This window comes from Pongo pygmaeus, chromosome 5, assembly GCF_028885625.2.
Source record: "Pongo pygmaeus isolate AG05252 chromosome 5, NHGRI_mPonPyg2-v2.0_pri, whole genome shotgun sequence".
NCBI lineage: Eukaryota > Metazoa > Chordata > Mammalia > Primates > Hominidae > Pongo > Pongo pygmaeus.
This window is the reverse complement of record NC_072378.2, coordinates 104,670,975-104,689,851: the sequence shown is the minus strand read 5'-3', so window position 1 is coordinate 104,689,851 and position 18,877 is coordinate 104,670,975. Positions and strand designations below refer to the sequence as shown.

Genomic DNA, 18,877 nt, shown 5'->3' with positions numbered 1-18,877 from the left:
CTATTCATAAGTTCTATCTTGCAGAGATCTTACCTTCCTTTTTTTTTTTTTTTTTTGTAGAGATAAGGTCTCACTTTGTCACTCAGGCTGGAGTGGCAAAGTGAGCACACTACAATTATAGCTCACTGCAGCCTTGAACTCCTGGTTTCAAGGCTCCTCCCACCTCAGCCTTCTGAGCAGCCAGGACTGTAGGCGCATACCACCACGCTTGGCTAATTAAAACATTTTTTTTTTTTTTTTGGTAGAGACAGGGTCTCACTGTTGCCCAGGCTGGTCTCAAACTCCTGGGCTCAAGCGATCCTCCTGCCTTGGCCTCCCAAAGTGCTGGAATTACAGGCATGAGCCACCATACCCAGCCTCTTCTCTTACTTTTAATACTTGTTCAAAGAAGTAGTATCTCTCAGATTGACTTCATTGTTCCTCTTTGCTACCATGACCAGGACTTCTATAGCTCATGCTTCATTGTTTAGAACTTGATATTTTTTATATATATATAGTGTTACTCTATGTTAGTCACATCTCTTTAACTGTATTAAACAGTTTTTAGCAAGTTCATGGAGTTTTTACTCTTATGTTACATGCAGTGTTGGTACATAGTAAGTACTCAATACTTTCTGATTAATAAAAAATTGTAGATAACTTACAGTTTGCTTACCTGGCAGATGAACAAAAGGGAGAGACTCTCTTTGCTATTCAAGAGATCTTATTCTTCAATTTTTAGAGTGGAGAATGGGAAGGGATACCAAATTCCATTCCAGTTTCTGCATATATTCTAAAGAATAGAAGTAAGAATAAAGTTAGGAGTAAGAGGCCGGGTGCAGTGGCTCATGCCTGTAATCCCAGCACTTTGGGAGGCTGAGATGGGTGGATCACCTGAGGTCCCGAATTCTAAACCAGCCTGGCCAACATGGTGAAACCCCTCTCTACTAAAAATACAAAAATTAGCCAGGTGTGGTGGTGTGTGCCTGCAATTCCAGCTACTTTGGAGGCTGAGGCAGGAGAGTCACTTGGACTCAGGAGGCAGAGGTTTCAGTGAGCAGAGATTGCACCACTGCACTCCAGCCTGGGCAACAGAGTGAGACTTTGTCTCAAAACAACAGCAACAACAACAACAACAACAATAAACCAAAATAAATAAATAAGATTATGTGTAAGAGATTATTTTCATGAAAAATTAAATGGAACATGCAACGTAATTTTTCTGGGTGTGATAATTCATTGTAATAAGGCTTGGATTTTAAAGAAATTGAGAATAAATATGTTCAATTACATATCTGATATTAAGTTCTGAGACATAACCAAATTTATCAAGTCTTTTGTGTTGAAAATGTAGGAATTTAAAAAAATACATTTTTTCTAGGTAGTCAGATTATTTCAGCTAAGTTCTGCCTTTTTGTGAATAGTTATTGAAATGTTAAAACATTATCCAGTAACTCCTTATTGTAAATAAAGATCTAAGAATGATTATTTGTAGAAAAGGCATTTAGCATGCTAGTAAATCTGATAATTAGATAACTGATATACTGCTAACATATTTTACTCTTATTTTTTGAGCTAGCCTTTTAAAGATCGCTGTGAATGGTTCTATGAACATTTGCATTCAGGACAGCCAGATTCAGACATGGTGCACAGGCCAGTGAATGAAAATGATATCCTGCTGGTTCATAGAGGTATGCTTAACAAAGAAACTGATATATGTGTGAAGCACAAAGTGCTTTTTATTGTAAATTTTAATATGTAAAATTAACCAATGCTACATATTTAGATTCTATTTTTAGGAGTAGCTGTGAAGTTGTGTCAAAAGCAAATTGTGCAAAGCTAAAGCAAGGGATTGCTGTACGGTTCCATGGAGAAGAAGGCATGGTGGGTATAAAAGAAGATGATGTAGAAATCACTGTATGTAAGGAAAGATTGAAATGCCTTTTGAATAAAGTTTAATATTTAGTTGATAAAGGAAGAAACTTTATATTTAAATTTTGTTATTTAGAAAAAAATTTCCCAATATAACATATTTCTGTTGATGCTTAATTTTATTTCTTGAATTCAGGGTCAAGGTGTTGTGCGTGAGTGGTTTGATATTCTGTCCAATGAGATAGTCAATCCTGATTATGCATTGTTTACCCAGTCAGCTGATGGTAAGTTGTATGGTCTGGATGACTTTTTCTGCAACTTGTCACATTTTTCTCACTATTTCAGTACATTTTATTTTTGATTTCCACAGCAGACCTGTGAGCTAGGTGGGATATTCTTATTTTATAGATGAGAAAACTGAAATTCAGAGTTTTTATCTGCATTCACACAGTTAATAAGTAGTAGAATCATAAGTGGAACCTGACTCAGTCTAACATTTGTTCCTCTAAACAGTTGGTTCCCAAATGCTTGTCTCAAGGACTAGTGTTGGCCCAAAGGAGGTTTCTTATCAGTCCTTTGTAAAATAAAACTAAATTTGTTCAACTTAAGGATTATCCTTGAGTCTACTTTTTTTGAGTTAAATTTTTTATTTCATAAATTAATGGTGCTTGTAGATGGCCTTAAACAAATAAAAGTCCCTATTTGGAAAAATAAAAATTTGTTAACTCTCTTTGAGTTTCCAAGTTTTAAAATATATTGGTTAGGAAAACCCAAGTCTAGAAATCATGATATAAAATTTCAACTCTTAATCTATTTATGTATACTAACGTTATTTTCAGTCATTTTAAGAGATCAAGACCTGGCTACTATAAAGCTCTTATTTAACCGTATAAAATAGATAATTAACTCTCATTGTTGAAATGGTGCTTGTGACCTATAGAGTTGTAATTTGCTATTGTAGACTAAATGGAATTAGTTATCACGTCATTTGTGTGAGGCATATTTGAGAGCTCTCTAACTTAATAAAGACATATTCCAAGTGAAGGTGGGATTTCAGTTTTCAAATGCTTTGCACAGTCGCTTGTTTTTCCTAAAAATCTTTTCTCTCCCCAAATGTTTACATTCTTTTATCAGGAGAGAATACTTCATTAATTGTAGCTTCTGATTGCTTCCAACCAAACTAGCAGCAAATCCCTATTTGATAAGAAGGATGATTTTAGGGGAGGCAAGTGGGAGCGGGCTGCAGTAGAGCTAGGCAGCTGCAGGCATTCATCCCTGTGATGGGCTTCGTGGATACACTTCGAGTGTTTGAAATTGCGTAGGAATATGGAACTGCCTGCTTTGACTCGGTAACCTTTAATTCTTTGCTCTGAGGTGAATTTGGTGTCTTTGTGAATGACGAGTTCAGTAAAGTCCTGAGTTTAATTAGTTAGGCCTAATCTTTGAAGCTAGATCTAGCATATTTTAGACTTACTTCTTCTCTTTATATCCTTTATTCTAAGTCTACTTAGCTTAATATCTGAAAACAGATTTGGTGTGGAATCATTAGTTGAGGTACTTCCTTAATGTTATGGATTTATAGCAGAGCAAATGTTGAAGTACATAGACCCATAAAGTTTTTTTTTTTTTTTCTTTGAGACAGAGTCTTGCTCTGTCACCCAGGCTGGAGGGCAGTGGTGCGATCTTGGATCATTGCAGCCTTGACCTTCTGGGCTCAAGGGACCCTCCCACCTCAGCCTCCCGAGTAGCTGGTATGGCTGAGGTGGGAGGATCACTTGAGCTGGGAGACCAGCCATGGCGCCTGGCTAGTTTTTGTATTTTGTAATTTCTCTATTCTTTTTGTGGAGATGAGGTTTCGCCATGCTGCCGAGGCTGGTGTCAAACTGTTGAGCTCAGGTTATCTACCCGCCTCGGCCTCCCAAAGTGCTGGGATTACAGGTGTAAGCCACTACATCTGGCCAAACATTTTGATTTATCTTTTTTGTAAGCCATATCAGTCTCCTCTTTGGGGTCATAGTATTAATAAATTAAAATCAAGCTGAAATATTTTCACGTTCTTAGGTTTAGTTGACAGAGAATTACATATAGGAATCAAGAATTTCTAAATGTGGGGAATGTTTGGGTAGACCCGATATCTATAATAATTTTTTTAAAAACTTGTTTTCTAATGAAATTAAGATGCTTACTGTAGTGAAATAGTACAGTTGTTATGAATTTGTCCTTTGGGTTTATACACAGTGAGAATCTTGACTGCTATTCTTTTGATACAATCTTGGGGCCAGTAAACTTAACTATTCTGCGCCTTTGTGTCCTCATTTAAAAATGGTGATACCTGGTCAGGCGCAGTGGCTCATGCCTGTAATCCCAGCACTTTGGGAGGCCGAGGCGGGCAGATCACGAGGTCAAAAGATCGAGACCATCCTGGTCAACATGGTAAAACCCTGTCTCTAACTAAAAATACGAAAATTAACTGGGCATGGTGGCATGTGCTTGTAGTCCCAGCTACTTGGTAGGCTGAGGCAGGAGAATCGTTTGAACCCAGGAGGCGGAGGTTGTAGTGAGCTGAGGTTGCGCCACTGCACTCCAGCCTGGTGACAGGGCGAGACTCCGTCTCAAAAAAAAAAAAAAGATGGTAACCTATGTTTTGTAATGTGGTGAGAATTCAGTTAGCTGATATGTGAAAATGCTTAGTTGGTGCCTGGCATATAGAAAGTATAAATATTATATGCTATTATTATTACATGGAAATGATATTATTGTATACTAGAATTTTTCTGAGAGCATGAAAATAATTGGGGGAGTCACAGCTATATATATTTTTTGAACTTAAAATTTATCATAAACTTTTAATTCTATTTAAAATTTTCAAGTTAAAAACTGTTACTCCTTTTCTGAAGATTTTCTCCCTATATGTTTCCTTTTTTTTTAAAAAAAAGTCTCCTTATCTATTCTTTTTAAGCATCTAGATTTCTCAGAAAGTAATTAGAGAAGGAATTAAACACAGAGCTAGGGGAGGAAAGTAGAATCATCACAAATCTTTGTTGGTCCATAGCCCTAATCATTCATTATTTTAACAGGTAAAAAATATTTGTGATTATTCTCAGAATATTATATTTTTGGGATTATGATTATATTTGTATTTGAAGTCTGCCTTTATCTCACAAAGCTTTGCTTTGGCTTTTAATACCAGGTCTTGCTTCATGACAGTGAATTATTCTCCAAAGGTCCTTAACAGTGAATGATGAGACTCACATGACTTATTTATGTTATTCCCATATGCTTGCAAATTTGTACCTTATATCTAAATAAACTAGTCAGCAGGTTAACCTGGTGTCAGCACCGAGAAATCAAAGAACAGTTAAACACACAGTGAATTATTGTCAAAATGACTAAACATTTCACTTTCCAATACATTTCTACCTTTTATTTTTCTTTGATGCTGTTTCATTAGGTTTATCAGTTATTTCTTTTAGCCCAGGCATTTACAATAGTAGTATATAGCATGAGCTCATTGTATCTTTGTTGAATGGATGAGTGAATTTGTAATATGAATTAGTGGCCATCACAGAAAAATAGGAAAAATAGGTAAAGAAAGTTATTTAAAGTTGAGGTTTTGGCATTAGGTTTTAACTTTTAACTAGTAGTATTTTTTTTTTGAGACTTTTTTTTACGGTGGTGAAATACACATATAAATTTACCATTTATATTATTGAAAGTGTACAATTCAGTGGCATTTAAGTATATTCACAGTGTTGTGCAACCATCAGCCACTGTCTATTTTCAGAGCTTTTTCATCACCCCAAGCAGAAATTCTGTACCCATTAAGCAATATCTCCCATATCCCCTTTCCTCAGCCTTAGGTAACTACTAATCTACTTTACCTATCTATAAATTTGCCTATTCTAGATATTTTATAAAAGTGGATTCATATTCTATTGCACTGGATTTTCATAGTAATTGGTAACTATTGCCCTTGCCGTTTTTACTTTCACCTCAGAGGTAATTGTTTAGACTTAATTGTTTGCCATTAGAAAGACTTGGTTACCTTGTGGACTGAGGTGATTTTCTAATCATTGTTAACAGGCATCAAGTTCATTGACTAGGCCTGTCACTTAAGAGCAGTTGTACATTTACAATTTTTAGTTATTCTCATAGTGTTCTACTCCTGAGGAAGCAAAACCTAGCAAATACTTACTGCACTGGCACATACAGATGAATGGGATAATGTCTGTTCTAGCAAACAGCCTATTGCCATACTGCCTAGGAAACTGTGTATATGTGTGTGCGTGTGTGTGTGTGTGTGTGTGTGTGTGTGTGTGTGTGTGTATGATCCTCTGCTGTATTATTTCCAGAGTGTCTCTGATGGTCTTCCAACTAATTTCAGTCAAAAGTACTCTAAAATTTTCTCTCTGCCATAGATTACTTTGATAAATATGTATGAATAAATGATTATCATCTATACTTCCAATTCTACTTACCACCTGTTATATTTTCCACAAAGAACATTTCTCTGGAAGTTTATACATAATGTAACCTTAGCTTTGCTGAAGTTGTATGTGAATTAGTTTACCTGCATCGAAGTAATCTTTCTTCTGCATATAGATTCTTAATAATATATTATTTTGTATTTATTTCAATAGGAACAACTTTTCAGCCTAATAGCAACTCTTACGTAAATCCTGATCACTTGAACTATTTTCGGTTTGCTGGGCAGATCTTGGGATTAGCGTTGAACCACAGGCAGCTGGTCAATATTTACTTCACACGATCCTTCTACAAGCACATTCTTGGTATGGCTCTATTATTATTTCTGTAGACATTTATGTATGTTTTTTTCTTTCAGTTTGAGGAAAACTAGATAAGCAGTAGTATTTTGGATGAGATAATTTTTATTTTGATTGGAGACCATCTGTATATGTAAGCCATTCGAGGTTTGAAGGAGAAAAAAATGACCTACCTTTTTTTTTTCCAAACACTTCTAGCTAAGTTAGCTTCTTTTTTTTTTTTCAATTTTAATGTGTGTATTTTTATGCTAAGAATACATTTCAGTATGAGTATACTTAAGATAATTGGCATTTTTGAAGTTTATAATAACTTCCTGAATAGCTATTTCAAAGAAACATTACATTGTAACAATGTGAAAGAAACACAGGCTTAATTTAACAGGCTTTTACATTCAGGAATCCATTTAAAATATGCTGTGAGTAGGATTGTATTATATTTTGCAGTTTTTCAGAATATCTGTAGAGGGCAGTATTTTACCATTAAATAGATAAGGGAAGGCAGAAACAGACTATAACTGCTTATGTTTGCATTTTTTAGGTATTCCTGTAAATTACCAAGATGTGGCATCCATTGATCCAGAATATGCGAAAAATTTGCAGTGGATTTTAGATAATGATATAAGTGATCTGGGTCTAGAACTAACTTTTTCTGTTGAGACTGATGTGTTTGGAGCAATGGAAGAGGTGCCTTTGAAACCTGGGGGTGGGAGTATTCTTGTGACACAAAATAATAAAGTGAGTATTTCAGTTTTTACCTTAACCGTTGTTTGTAACTTGGCCCTGATAGTTTACTAGTTACTCTAAATTCTTCTGGCACTTGTAGAAAAACTTTTACTATTACAATATCATAACAGATAAAACATTTAAGTTAATAAAACCATCAAATGTTAAATTTTGAATTAGAAAGGATTATTTTGATAATTGTGCTAGCTGTGCTGAGGTGCTTCCTAAAAAAGTCTAGAGCACTTCAGCTGATAGTATAAATTGGGCATATGCATTTTGAGAAATTTGATTAGAAATATAAGCTTAAATGAAGATAATATTTGCAAAAATTGCGCTTTCATGTTTTTAAAGTGTAATATTAAAGAACTCTAATAGAGAAAAGAAATGCCAGTGTTTAAGCTTTCCACATACTTTTGGGATCCAGTAAGTTTGTTCGACCTTTTGATATTTTTTTGACTTTATAACTTGATTATTTATTTATTTATTTATTGAGACGAAGTCTCACTCTGTCACCCAGGCTGGAGTGCAGTGGTATGATCTCGGCTCACTGCAACCTCTGCCTCCTGGGTTCAAGCGATTTTCCTGCCTTGGCCCCCTCAGTAGCTGAGATTACAGGGGTGTGCCACCACGCCCAGATAATTTTTGTATTTTTAGTAGAGACAGGGTTTCACCATGTTGGCCAGGCTGGTCTCAAACTCCTGACCTCGGGTGATCTGTCCGCCTTGGCCTCCCAAAGTGCTGGGATTACAGGTATGAGCCACCACGCTTGGCCTTATTTTTATTTATTATTACATCTCCTCTATATGTATTATTTAAAAATCTTTGCATATGTTTTAAATTTCAGTGTTCAAAGTAATAATATGACTTTAAGATTTAATATGGTTTGATGTTTTAATATGTTATATGAGGTATTTGGAGTTAGAAAATATCATATAAATTCTGGTTCTGTTGTTTACAAGTAGCAGCCTCTGGTTAAACAATACTAAACTCCCCCTCCTCCCTTTTTGTTTAGCTGAATTATAATTCCAAGACATCTTCAGAATCAGTTAACTATAAGAAACAGTGTTCACTGAGCCATTTTTTAAACTATAGATTTAGTAAAATGTGGATTATTTTAAAAAGGGTTATGTTTAACAATTCTTCAAACTCAGTTTTCTGTAGAATTGGAATAATAATACCTCCCATACAGAATTGTTATTAGCATTTTTTAAAATGAAAAACACAGCACACAAGTTAGTTGTATTGGGTAGTTTTCTATAAAAATAGGTTCTTAGTTTCAGATATATAAAGGGAATTGGAAACTTATTAGCAAGCGACATAATTTTACCTTTTGAAACTTAAGATACTATAGTGTACCAAAAAAAGACATTGAATTCTTGGAAATAAAGTCAGGAGCTGAGTTCTTACACATTCATACTTAGAAATTTTAAATTCTACCCTCTCATTTTACACGAAATGACACTAAGCCTAAAGAGTTAATGGCAAAACTGGGGCCAAAACCCAAGCCTCCTAATTTCAAGTCTAATGTTCTTCATACTATATGCAAAATTAATTGCGTTGAGGAAGAACTTACTTGATTTTTAATGTAAGTCATGTTAAGCTCTAGAAGATTACAATAGTAAAACACTTAATTTTTAAACCTATATGATTTGCCAGTGAGTGAAAATATTTTTAGAATCTTTTTTTAGATTGTTCACCTTGTAGCATGTTTATTATTTTATTTTACACTGGAGACCTACCCTCAGTTAAGGGTAATGAAGTCATAGAATCTTTATTAAGCAATGATTGCCTTTGATAAGAGAACCATAAACAGGATTCTTATCTGTGAATACTATATCTGGTGAGGTTTGTCACTCCTTTCAGATATATTTTATATGACAAAGTGGAAAGATCCAGTAACAATTGTATTCCAGTGCTTTGGGAGACTAAGGCAGGGGGATTGCTTGAGGCCAGGAGTTTGAGACAAGCCTGGGCAACATAGTGAGACCTTGTCTGTACAAAAAATAAAAAAATTAGCCAGGCCTAGTTTTGTGTGGCTACAATCCTAGCTATTCTGGAGGCTGAGGTGGGAGGATCACTTGAGCCCTGGAGGTCGAGGCTGCAGTGAGCCAAGATGACACTACTGCCCTCCAGCCTGAGTGACAGAGCAAGATCCTATCACTTAAAAAAGAAAAAAAAATTTGTATGAGGTATATCTATATTTATGCTTGCATCTCCTAGCAGCACCCCCCCTTACTATGACATAATTTTTGTTTAGATTTTTTAAATATTATTTTTTTGATTTTGTGTATTTTAATGAAATCTAGAAAGATGGAAAATATTGAATAAATAAGAATAAGTAAGAATATGCTCACATTGAGGATATACCCTTCATTGTGCATCTCACCAGAGGTGGGAATACTATTTTAATATTAAAGAGCTTGAAACTTTTGTTTCTCAGTTTAATACTTTATATATTTACATTTTGTTTAATTGCGTGGTTGATTAGAGGCTAACTTTTTTAAGTAATTAGGAGTGTTAATAGCAGGGTCTTGATTATTAATGTTATACATTCTCAGCTTTCATTTTTTTTGATATAAACATTTCTCACAATAAATTGAGCCTTTTTTTTCTAATGTTACCAGTATAGTAATTGTGTATCAAATTGTTGAGGTTTCAACATATAATGCTTATTTAATAAGCAACCTGATTCATATAAAACGCTTAAAAATCTTTAGAAACACATCACATTTTACCGTGCTTAAAATTGTTAAGATATTCAGTTTACAAAATGTTACTTTAAAATTTTCAAACCCTGTTTCTTAGAAATACTATTGATTTTTGGTTCTTTTTTTTTTTGCTTGTACATTCTGTTATGAACTTTTCTGTTACTTTAGAGTCAGCTTTTTACTTTATAGGTAGAAAGTTTTTTTGTCATGTTTAGAGTTCGACTTTATAATTTTGAACTATTGAAACTTAAATGACTTGCTAAACTTGTTAGAGGGCCTTTGTAAACTGATCTCCACGTGGGGGAGTCACTTATTCTCAAGTTTTATTAAAAGGCTTTGGTGATTATAAAGTGAAACCAAATAGATGAAAATACCTTTAATTTAAAAAGCAATATGTTAAATAGAAGTAATATAGGCAGATGTATATATATTAGTTCCACATTTGAAATACAGTGCTCTTAAATTAGTAGATATGGCCTCTTTTGCTCATATTTTCAGCTCTAGCATTTAGAATTGAAGCTGTAGGGGTTTAAATGTTAGCGTCACTTTTATAATATTAGTCATAAAGTTCATCTAGGCTCAGAAAAAAAAGACAAGAGTAAGATGGGGCAGGTATCGGGGAATGGATAAAGTGGTATGAAGTTGAATTATAGAGGGGAAGCATTAAGTGGTCAAGTAGGAGTAAGGATGAGAAGAAGGAAATGTTCTGGGCTTAGAGGAAGGCACAGAGGTGACAGAGCATGCTGTGTTTGGGAAACCACAAGTAGATCAGAGTTGTGGAGCTTAGCTTAGATTGAAAAGTAAGCAAGTAGAAAAAGAGTTGTGGGGAAGGGAGAAAGTGGCCAAATTCTGAAAGACTTTGCATCCGCAAGTAGTACTTTGAAAATTATTCGGAAGTCTGTGGAGATGATTGCAGATGTTAAAGAGGGAAGTGACATGATCAAATTTCAGTTAAGAAAATAAAAAGAAACAACCAAACTCAGCTTGGAGTGTGAAAAATGGGTTGAAATGGGGCGGTGCTAGAGTCAGGACAACTGAGAGGAGGCTGTGGCATTTTGGTTTGGGGAAGCATGCATGAGGAATTATGTAAGGCAAGTAGCAGTGAAGATGGAGAAAATGGGATAGCTTTTAAGCTTTTGAGGATAATAGAATTTATAGAACTTGGTAATCAGGAAGATGGGAAAGAGGAAGGACTCAAGGATAACTGCCACTGTTGTGGATTGGGCCACCTAATGTCTGATAGTGTTGCCATCATACTCTTCATCAACCTCATTATCGTTAGTTCTGTTTTTTAGTGATAATAATTACTACTTATTGAGTACTTTGTGTGTTTCATGGATCTGAACCATGTTCTTTGTGTTTCTCATTTCCTGTAACAGCCTCTTGAGATAGCTATTTCTCTTTAGTGTGGAAACAGCCTTAATATTAAAACATTTGACATTTATTAGGTTTTTATAATGTGCTAGGCACTGTTTGATGTGCCTTATGCGTATTATATTTAACTCTGTGAGGTGGAGATACCCCTTTCTACAGGTGAGGAAACAGAAGCATATAGGAGCTAAGTAGCTTTCTCCATGCAGTCTGTAAATTTCAAGCCTGCTTGTGCAGGGGCCATCCTAGTCTTCTCTGTATGGTTCCAATATTAGCATATGTGCTGCTGAGACAAGCACTTGAGCCTGCTTGTAACTACAACACTGCATTTCTTTAGAAGTTAAATAACTGCCCGAGGGCACAAAACTTGTAACTGATGTTTTCTTATTTTAAATGGATGTCTATAAGACAGCGTAACTGCTAGGCTTCTCATTTACTAAAGCAGTGAATGTGAACAAAGTAGCAAATACAAATTTAGTGTGTTTTACCGATTTCATTTTAATATGGTTTTATTGCTAGTCTTATATGATTAAATTTTTAGTGCTAGCTTTGCATGATTTATTTAACATACACATTTAATGCACATACAAGCACAAAATACAGACTTTTATCCATAGATTATTGACTTAAAGTAGATTCTTTATATGCATCTTTAGAAAAGTATACAGGTTGAGCATCCATAATTCAGAGTACCCCAGAGTCTGAAACTTTTCGAGTACTGACATGAAGCCATAAGTGGTAAATCCCATACCTGATCTCATATGACCAGGGGGCACTCAGAACACAAGCATACAACATACAGTTGTTTCAGCATCCCCAAAGGAAAAAAGACCCTCCCAGCCCCCTTCTACTGCATATATATTTTTTCTTCAACACACCAAGATTCCATCATGCAAGCATGCCCACAAAGGTAATAAAATGACACATGTGCAGGACGCATATGCCAAGAGCAGGTTCCCCACTGTGCCCCATGTGGGGCCAAGGCCTATGTGCATTTGTGCATTACTCATGTCTTTTCTTTTCTTTTCTTTTGCTTATTTTCTGCTCTGTGATGCAGAGATATTGTTGGGAATGTCAAAAAGGCCTGCAGATACCCCTGTGGGTAACAGTGACAGGGAAAAGAGGGAGCATTTGTCTTCATCCATAGCACAGGAAGTCAAGCTGTTAGAGAAACTGGACAGCGATATAAATGTGAAATGTCCTACAGAAGAGTATGGTGTTGGAATGACCACACTATATGACTTGAAGAAACGAAAGAATAAACTGTTGACATTCTGTGCCAAAATTGATGAAAAGAAGTTAATGAAAAATAAAATAACACTGCATAAAGCTAAAACTGAAGATCTCAATTGTGTATTTAAAGAGTGGATTTGTCAGCGTAACAGTGAACACATGCCACTTAATGGTATGCCGATCATAAACAAGCAAAGATCTATCATAATGAAATGAAAATTGAAGGGAACTGTGACTTTTCAACAGGCTGGTTGCAGAAATTTAAGAAAAGACATGATATTCATTTTTTAAAGATTTGTGGCAATAGAGCATCTGCTGATCACAAAACAGTGGTGAAATTCAGTGAGGAATTTGCCAAGGTCATTGCTGATGAAAATCTGATGCTAGAACAAGTCTGTTTTGCTGTTAAAACATCACTATTTTGTCGTTGATGCCTCAGAAAGACACTGACTACAGCTGATGAGACAGCCCCTATGGTAGGCTACCAAGGACAGAATAAATGTGCAGGGATGTCCTAGTGCAACAGGCAAGTGTAAATTTGCCGTGATAGGCAAAAGCTTGTGTTCTCAATCTTTTCAAGGAGTGAATTTCTTACCAGTCCATTATTATGCTAGCAAAAAGGCATGGATCACCAGGGAAAATATTTTATACCAGTGGCTTGTGTTTACTGCATGGTGACTGCAAGACTTTGTTATTCCCTAACAACTGCTCTGCTCATCATCCAGCTGAAATTCTCATCAAAAATAATGTGTTTGCCATGCATTTTCCCTCAAATGTGACTTCATTAATTCAGCCATGGTGACTGAATTAATCAGTCACATTAGATCAATGAAGAATAAATATAACACTTTGTTGCATAGACTGCTAGTATCAGTGAACAGAATTGTAATTGTGGAAGGTTTTCAAAGGGAGTTTAATATGAAGGATGTTGTGTATGCTGTTGCCAGTGCTTGGAACACAGTGAGTAAAGACACAATTGTGCATGCCTGGCACAACCTCTGGCCTGCAACTATGTTCAGTGATGGTGACGAGCAAAGGTGTGACTTTGAAGGATTCTGTAGGTCAAGTGAAAGAAATGATGTTTGACCGCCTTACATATGCAAAAAAATATACCTTCAGAGTTTGTTAGTGAACTGAAAGAAGTGGATATTGAAAAAGTCTGTAACACTGGTTATAAGGCTCCAATTGCTCATTCATTGATGATGAAGTAACCAAAATGGTTCTGAATGAAAGTGATGATGATAATAGTGATGATGAAGATAACGTTAAAACTGAAGAAGAAGTGCCTATAGATGACATGGTGAAAATATGGCATTCACAACAGAACAAGAAATCATGTTAATTTATAAAATCAAAGAGAGATTTCTAAGGCAAACACCATTGTTAATGAGGCAGATAACCCTGGAGGAAACATTTGAAAATCCATCCAGCAGAATGACTCCTCATTCCTAGAAGACCCACTTGCTGTCCTCTCAACTGCTTCTTCTCACCTTAAAACATAAAATAATGTACAGGCTGGGCACAGTGGCTCACACCTGTAATCCCAGCACTTTGGGAGGCCGAGATGAGTGGATCACCTGAGGTCAGGAGTTTCAGACCAGTCTGGCCAATATGGTGAAACCCCATCTCTACTAAAAATACAAAAATTAGCTGGGCATGGTACTGCATGCCTGTAATCCCACCTACTTGGGAGGCTGAGGCAGGAGAATTGCTTGAACCTGGGAAGTGGAGGTTGCAGTGAACCGAGATCACAGCGCCACTGCACTCCAGCCTGAGCAACAGAGTGAGACTCTCTCTCACACACAAAAAAAGTGTGCAGTACTTTTTTTTTTTTTTTTTTTTGAGATAAAATCTTGCTCTGTCACCCAGGCTGGAGTGCAGTGGTGGGATCTCGGCTCACTACAACCTTTGCCTCTCAGGTTCAGGCAGTTCTGCCTTAGCCTCTCAAGTAGCTAGGATTACAGGCACCCACCACCACACCTGGCTAATTTTTGTATTTTTAGTAGGAATGAGGTTTCACCATGTTGGCCAGACTGGTCTCGATATCCTGACCTCAAGTGATCTGCCCACCTCGGCCTCCCAAAGTGCTGGGATTACAGGCACGAGCCACTGAGCCTGGCCTACAGTACCTTTTAATCAAAACAAAGCATTCCAGGTGGAAATGGAAAGCCTGCTGTTGTTTGTTGCTTCTGTTTAACAGCTGGCACAGATATTCTGGTGATGCCTCTGTGCTGCTGTAGCTGCCCTGAACATGCGATTTTTTTCACTGTATTAATGGTATACCTTTTTTTTTTTTTTTAAAAACCATTAAGTAGTTAGGTGTAAGTGTAAGAAAATGGTTGCTTATTGGTAGCATGTAAATTTGGTCAGGAATAATGGTGATGTCAAACAACCACAGATTGTATCTACATGGGTGGCTGAGATAGTGATCCGTTTACTTTCTGATGGTTCAATGAAACAAATTCAGGTTTAGACTTGGGTGTCATTCCCAAGATAACTCATTTTGTATATACAGATATTCCAAAATCCAAAACACTTTTAAATCTGAAACGCTTCTGGTCCCAAGCATTTCGGATAAGGGATACTCAATCTGTACTATGAGATTTGTTTTTTCACTACTCTGAAAACTTTTAAAACAGATAGTGTAAGTCTACGGTTTTTCATGTTGAGTATACGTCTGTGTTATTAGGTGGATTTGAATGATTTTTTTGGTATCTTCCTGTCAACAATGAAAACACACTTCTTGCATTTTAGATAGTATATTCTAGAAATTCACTTTAAAAATTACCAAACCTATAAAATGGTAACCTGAATGATCAGTATTTTCTTTTTATTTGCTGGGAAATTTGTTCATTTCTTATTTGACTGATTCTCTTTTTTTTTTTTTTTTTTTTTGAGACGGATTCTTACTCTGTTGCCCAGGCTGGAGTTCAGTGGTGCAGTCTCGGCTCACTGCAAGCTCCACCTCCCAGGTTCACACCATCTTCCTGCCTCAGCCTCCCGAGTAGCTGGGACTACAGGTGTCCACCATCATGCCAGGCTAATTTTTTGTACTTTTAGTACAGACGGGGTTTCACCGTGTTAGCCAGGATGGTCTCGGCCTCCCAAAGTGCTAGGATTACAGGCGTGAGCTACCGCACCCGGCCTGTTTTTAAAATTATACTTTAAGTTCTGGGTTACATGTGCAGAATGTGCAGGTTTGTTACATAGGTATACACGTGCCATGGTGGTTTTCTGCACCTATGAAACCGTCACCTACATTAGGTATTTCTCCTAATGTTATCCCTCCCCTAGCCCCCCACCCCCAGCAGGCCCTGGTGTGTGATGTTCCCCTCCTTGTGTCCATGTGTTCTCATTGTTCAACTCCCACTTATGAGTGAGAACATGTGGTGTTTGGTTTTCTGTCCTTGTGATAGTTTGCTGAGAATGATGGTTTCCTGCTTCATCCATGTCCCTGCAAAGGACGTGAACTCATCATTTTTTGTGGCTGCATAGTATTCCATGGTGTATATGTGCCACATTTCCTTAATCCAGTCTATCATTTATGGGCATTTGGGTTGGTTCCAAGTCTTTGCTATTGTGAACAGTGCCACAATAAACATACGTGTGCGTGTGTCTTTATAGTAGCGTGATTTATAATCCTTTGGGTATATGCCCAGTAATGGGATCACTGGGTCAAATGGTATTTCTAGTTCTAGATCCTTGAGGAATCTCCACACTGTCTTCCACAATGGTTGAACTAATTTACACTCCCACCAAGAGTGTAAAAGTGTTCCTGTTTTTCCACATCCTCTCCAGCATCTGTTGTTTCCTGACTTTTTAATGATTGCCATTCTAACTGGTGTGAGATGGTATCTCATTGTGGTTTTGATTTGTGTTTCTCTAATGACCAGTGATGATGAGCATTTTTTCATGTGTTTGTTGGCTGCATAAATGTCTTCTTTTGAGGAGTGTTTGTTCATATCCTTTGCCCATTTTTTGATGGGGTTGTTTGTTTTTTTCTTGTAAATTTGTGTAAGCTCTTTGTAGATTCTGGATATTAACCCTTTGTCAGATGGATAGATTGCAAAAATTGTCTCCCATTCTGTAGGTTGCCTGTTCACTCTGATGGTAGTTTCTTTTGCTGTGCAGAAGCTCTTTAGTTTAATTAGATCCCATTTGTCAATTTTGGCTTTTGTTGCCATTGCTTTTGGTGTTTTAGACATGAAGTCTTTGCCCATGCCTATGTCCTTAATGGTATTGCCCAGGCTTTCTTGCAGGATTTTTATGGTCCTAGGTCTTACGTTTAAGTCTTTGATCTGTCTTGAGTTGATTTTTGTATAAAGTATAAGTAAGGGGTCCAGTTTCAGTTTTCTGCATATGGCTAGCCAGTTTTCCCAAAACCATTTATTTAAAAAGGAATCTTTTCCCCATTGCTTGTGTGTGTCAGGTTTGTCAAAGATCAGATGGTGGTAGATGTGTGGTGTTACTTCTGAGGGCTCTGTTCTGTTCCATTGGTCTATATATCATTTTGGTACCAGTACCATTCTGTTTTGGTTACTGTAGCCTTGTAGTATAGTTTGAAGTCTGGTAGCGTGATGCCTCCAGCTTTGTTCTTCTTGCCCAGGATTGTCATGGCTATGTGGGCTCTTTTTTGGTTCCATATGAACTTTAAAGTAGTTTTTTCCAATTCTGTGAAGAAAGTGAATGGTAGCTTGTTGGAGATAGCATTGAATCTATAAATTACTTTGGGCAGTAAGGCCATTATTATGATATTGCTTCTTCCTATCCATAAGCATGGAATGTTTTTCCATTTGTTTGTGTCCTGTCTTATTTCTTGAAAGCAGCGGTTTGCAGTTCTCCTTGAAGGGGTTCTTCACATCCGTTGTAAGTTGTATTCCTGGGTATTTTATTCTCTTAATAGCAATTGTGAATGGAAGTTCACTCACGATTTGTTTCTCTGTTTGTCTCTTATTGGTGTATAGGAATGCTTGTGATTTTTGCACATTGATTTTGTATCCTGAGACTTTGCTGAAGTTGTTTATCAGCTTAAGGAGATTTTGGGCTGAGACGATGGGGTTTTCTAAATATACAATCATGTCATCTGCAAACAGAGACAATTTGACTTCCTCTCTTCCTATTTGAATATGCATTATTGCTTTCTCTTGCCTAATTGCCGTGGCCAGAATTTCCAATACTATGTTGAATAGGAGTGGTGAGAGAGGACATCCTTGTCTTGTGCCAGTTTTCAAAGGGAATGCTTCCGGTTTTTTTTCCCTGTTCGGTATGATACTGGCTGTGGGTTTGTCATAAATAGCTCTTATTATTTTGAGATGCATTCCATCAATTCCTAGTTTACTGCGAGTTTTTAGCATGAAAGGCTGTTGAATTTTGTCAAAGGCCTTTTCTGCATCTATTGAGATAATCATGTGGTTTTTGCCGTTGGTTCTATTTGATGGATTATGTTTATTGATTGTATATGTTGAACCAGCCTTGCATCCCAGGGATGAAGCCGAGTTGATTGTGGTGGATAAGCTTTTTATGTGCTGCTGGATTTGGTTTGCCAGTATTTTGTTGAGGATTTTTGCATTGATTTTCATCAGGGATATTGGTCTAAAATTCTCTTTTTTTGTTGTGTCTCTGCCAGGCTTTGGTATCAGGATGATGTTGGCCTCATAAAATAAGTTAGAGAGGATTCCCTCTTTTTCTATTGATTGGAATAGTTTCAGAAGGAGTGGTACCACCTCCTCTTTGTACCTCTGGTAGAATTTGCCTGTGAATCCACTGGTCCTGGACTGTTTTAGTTGGTAGGCTATTAATTATTGCCTCAATTTCAGAACCTGTTATTGATATATTCAGAGATTCAGCTTCTTCCTGGTTTAGTCTTGGGATGGTGTATGTGTCTAGGAATTTATCCATTTCTTCTGGATTTTCTAGTTTATTTGCATAGAGATGTTTATAGTATTCTCTGATAGTAGTTTGTATTTCTGTAGGATTAGTGGTGCTATCCCCTTTATAATTTTATTGCATGTATTTTATTCTTCTCTCTTTTCTTCTTTATTAGTCTTGCTAGCGGTGTATCTATTTTGTTGATCTTTTCAAAAAACCAGCTCCTGGATTTATTGATTTGTTTGAAGCGCTTTTCGTGTTCCTGTCTCCTTCAATTCTGCTTTGATCTTAGTTATTTCTTGTCTTCTGCTAGCTTTTGAATTTGTTTGCTCTTGCTTT

General features: G+C 36.6%; 1 protein-coding gene and 1 non-coding gene across 13 annotated transcripts in view; one reads left to right on the top strand and one right to left on the bottom strand.

The window, feature by feature from the left end:
- The window catches only part of HACE1 (HECT domain and ankyrin repeat containing E3 ubiquitin protein ligase 1), a 124,468-nt gene that overhangs the window by 80,040 nt on the left and 25,551 nt on the right, over window positions 1-18,877 (top strand). For all 12 annotated transcript variants that reach the window (XM_054491401.2, XM_054491400.2, XM_054491398.2 and 9 more), the window contains 5 exons: window positions 1,559-1,670; window positions 1,766-1,863; window positions 2,048-2,135; window positions 6,492-6,641; window positions 7,174-7,370. In XM_054491401.2, the coding sequence (XP_054347376.1) occupies window positions 1,559-1,670; window positions 1,766-1,863; window positions 2,048-2,135; window positions 6,492-6,641; window positions 7,174-7,370 (645 nt within the window). The remainder of the gene's footprint in view (window positions 1-1,558; window positions 1,671-1,765; window positions 1,864-2,047; window positions 2,136-6,491; window positions 6,642-7,173; window positions 7,371-18,877) is intronic.
- On the bottom strand, window positions 11,627-11,736 carry LOC129039731 (U6 spliceosomal RNA). The gene has a single exon (XR_008503442.1). It is a non-coding gene; the product is annotated as a U6 spliceosomal RNA (small nuclear RNA).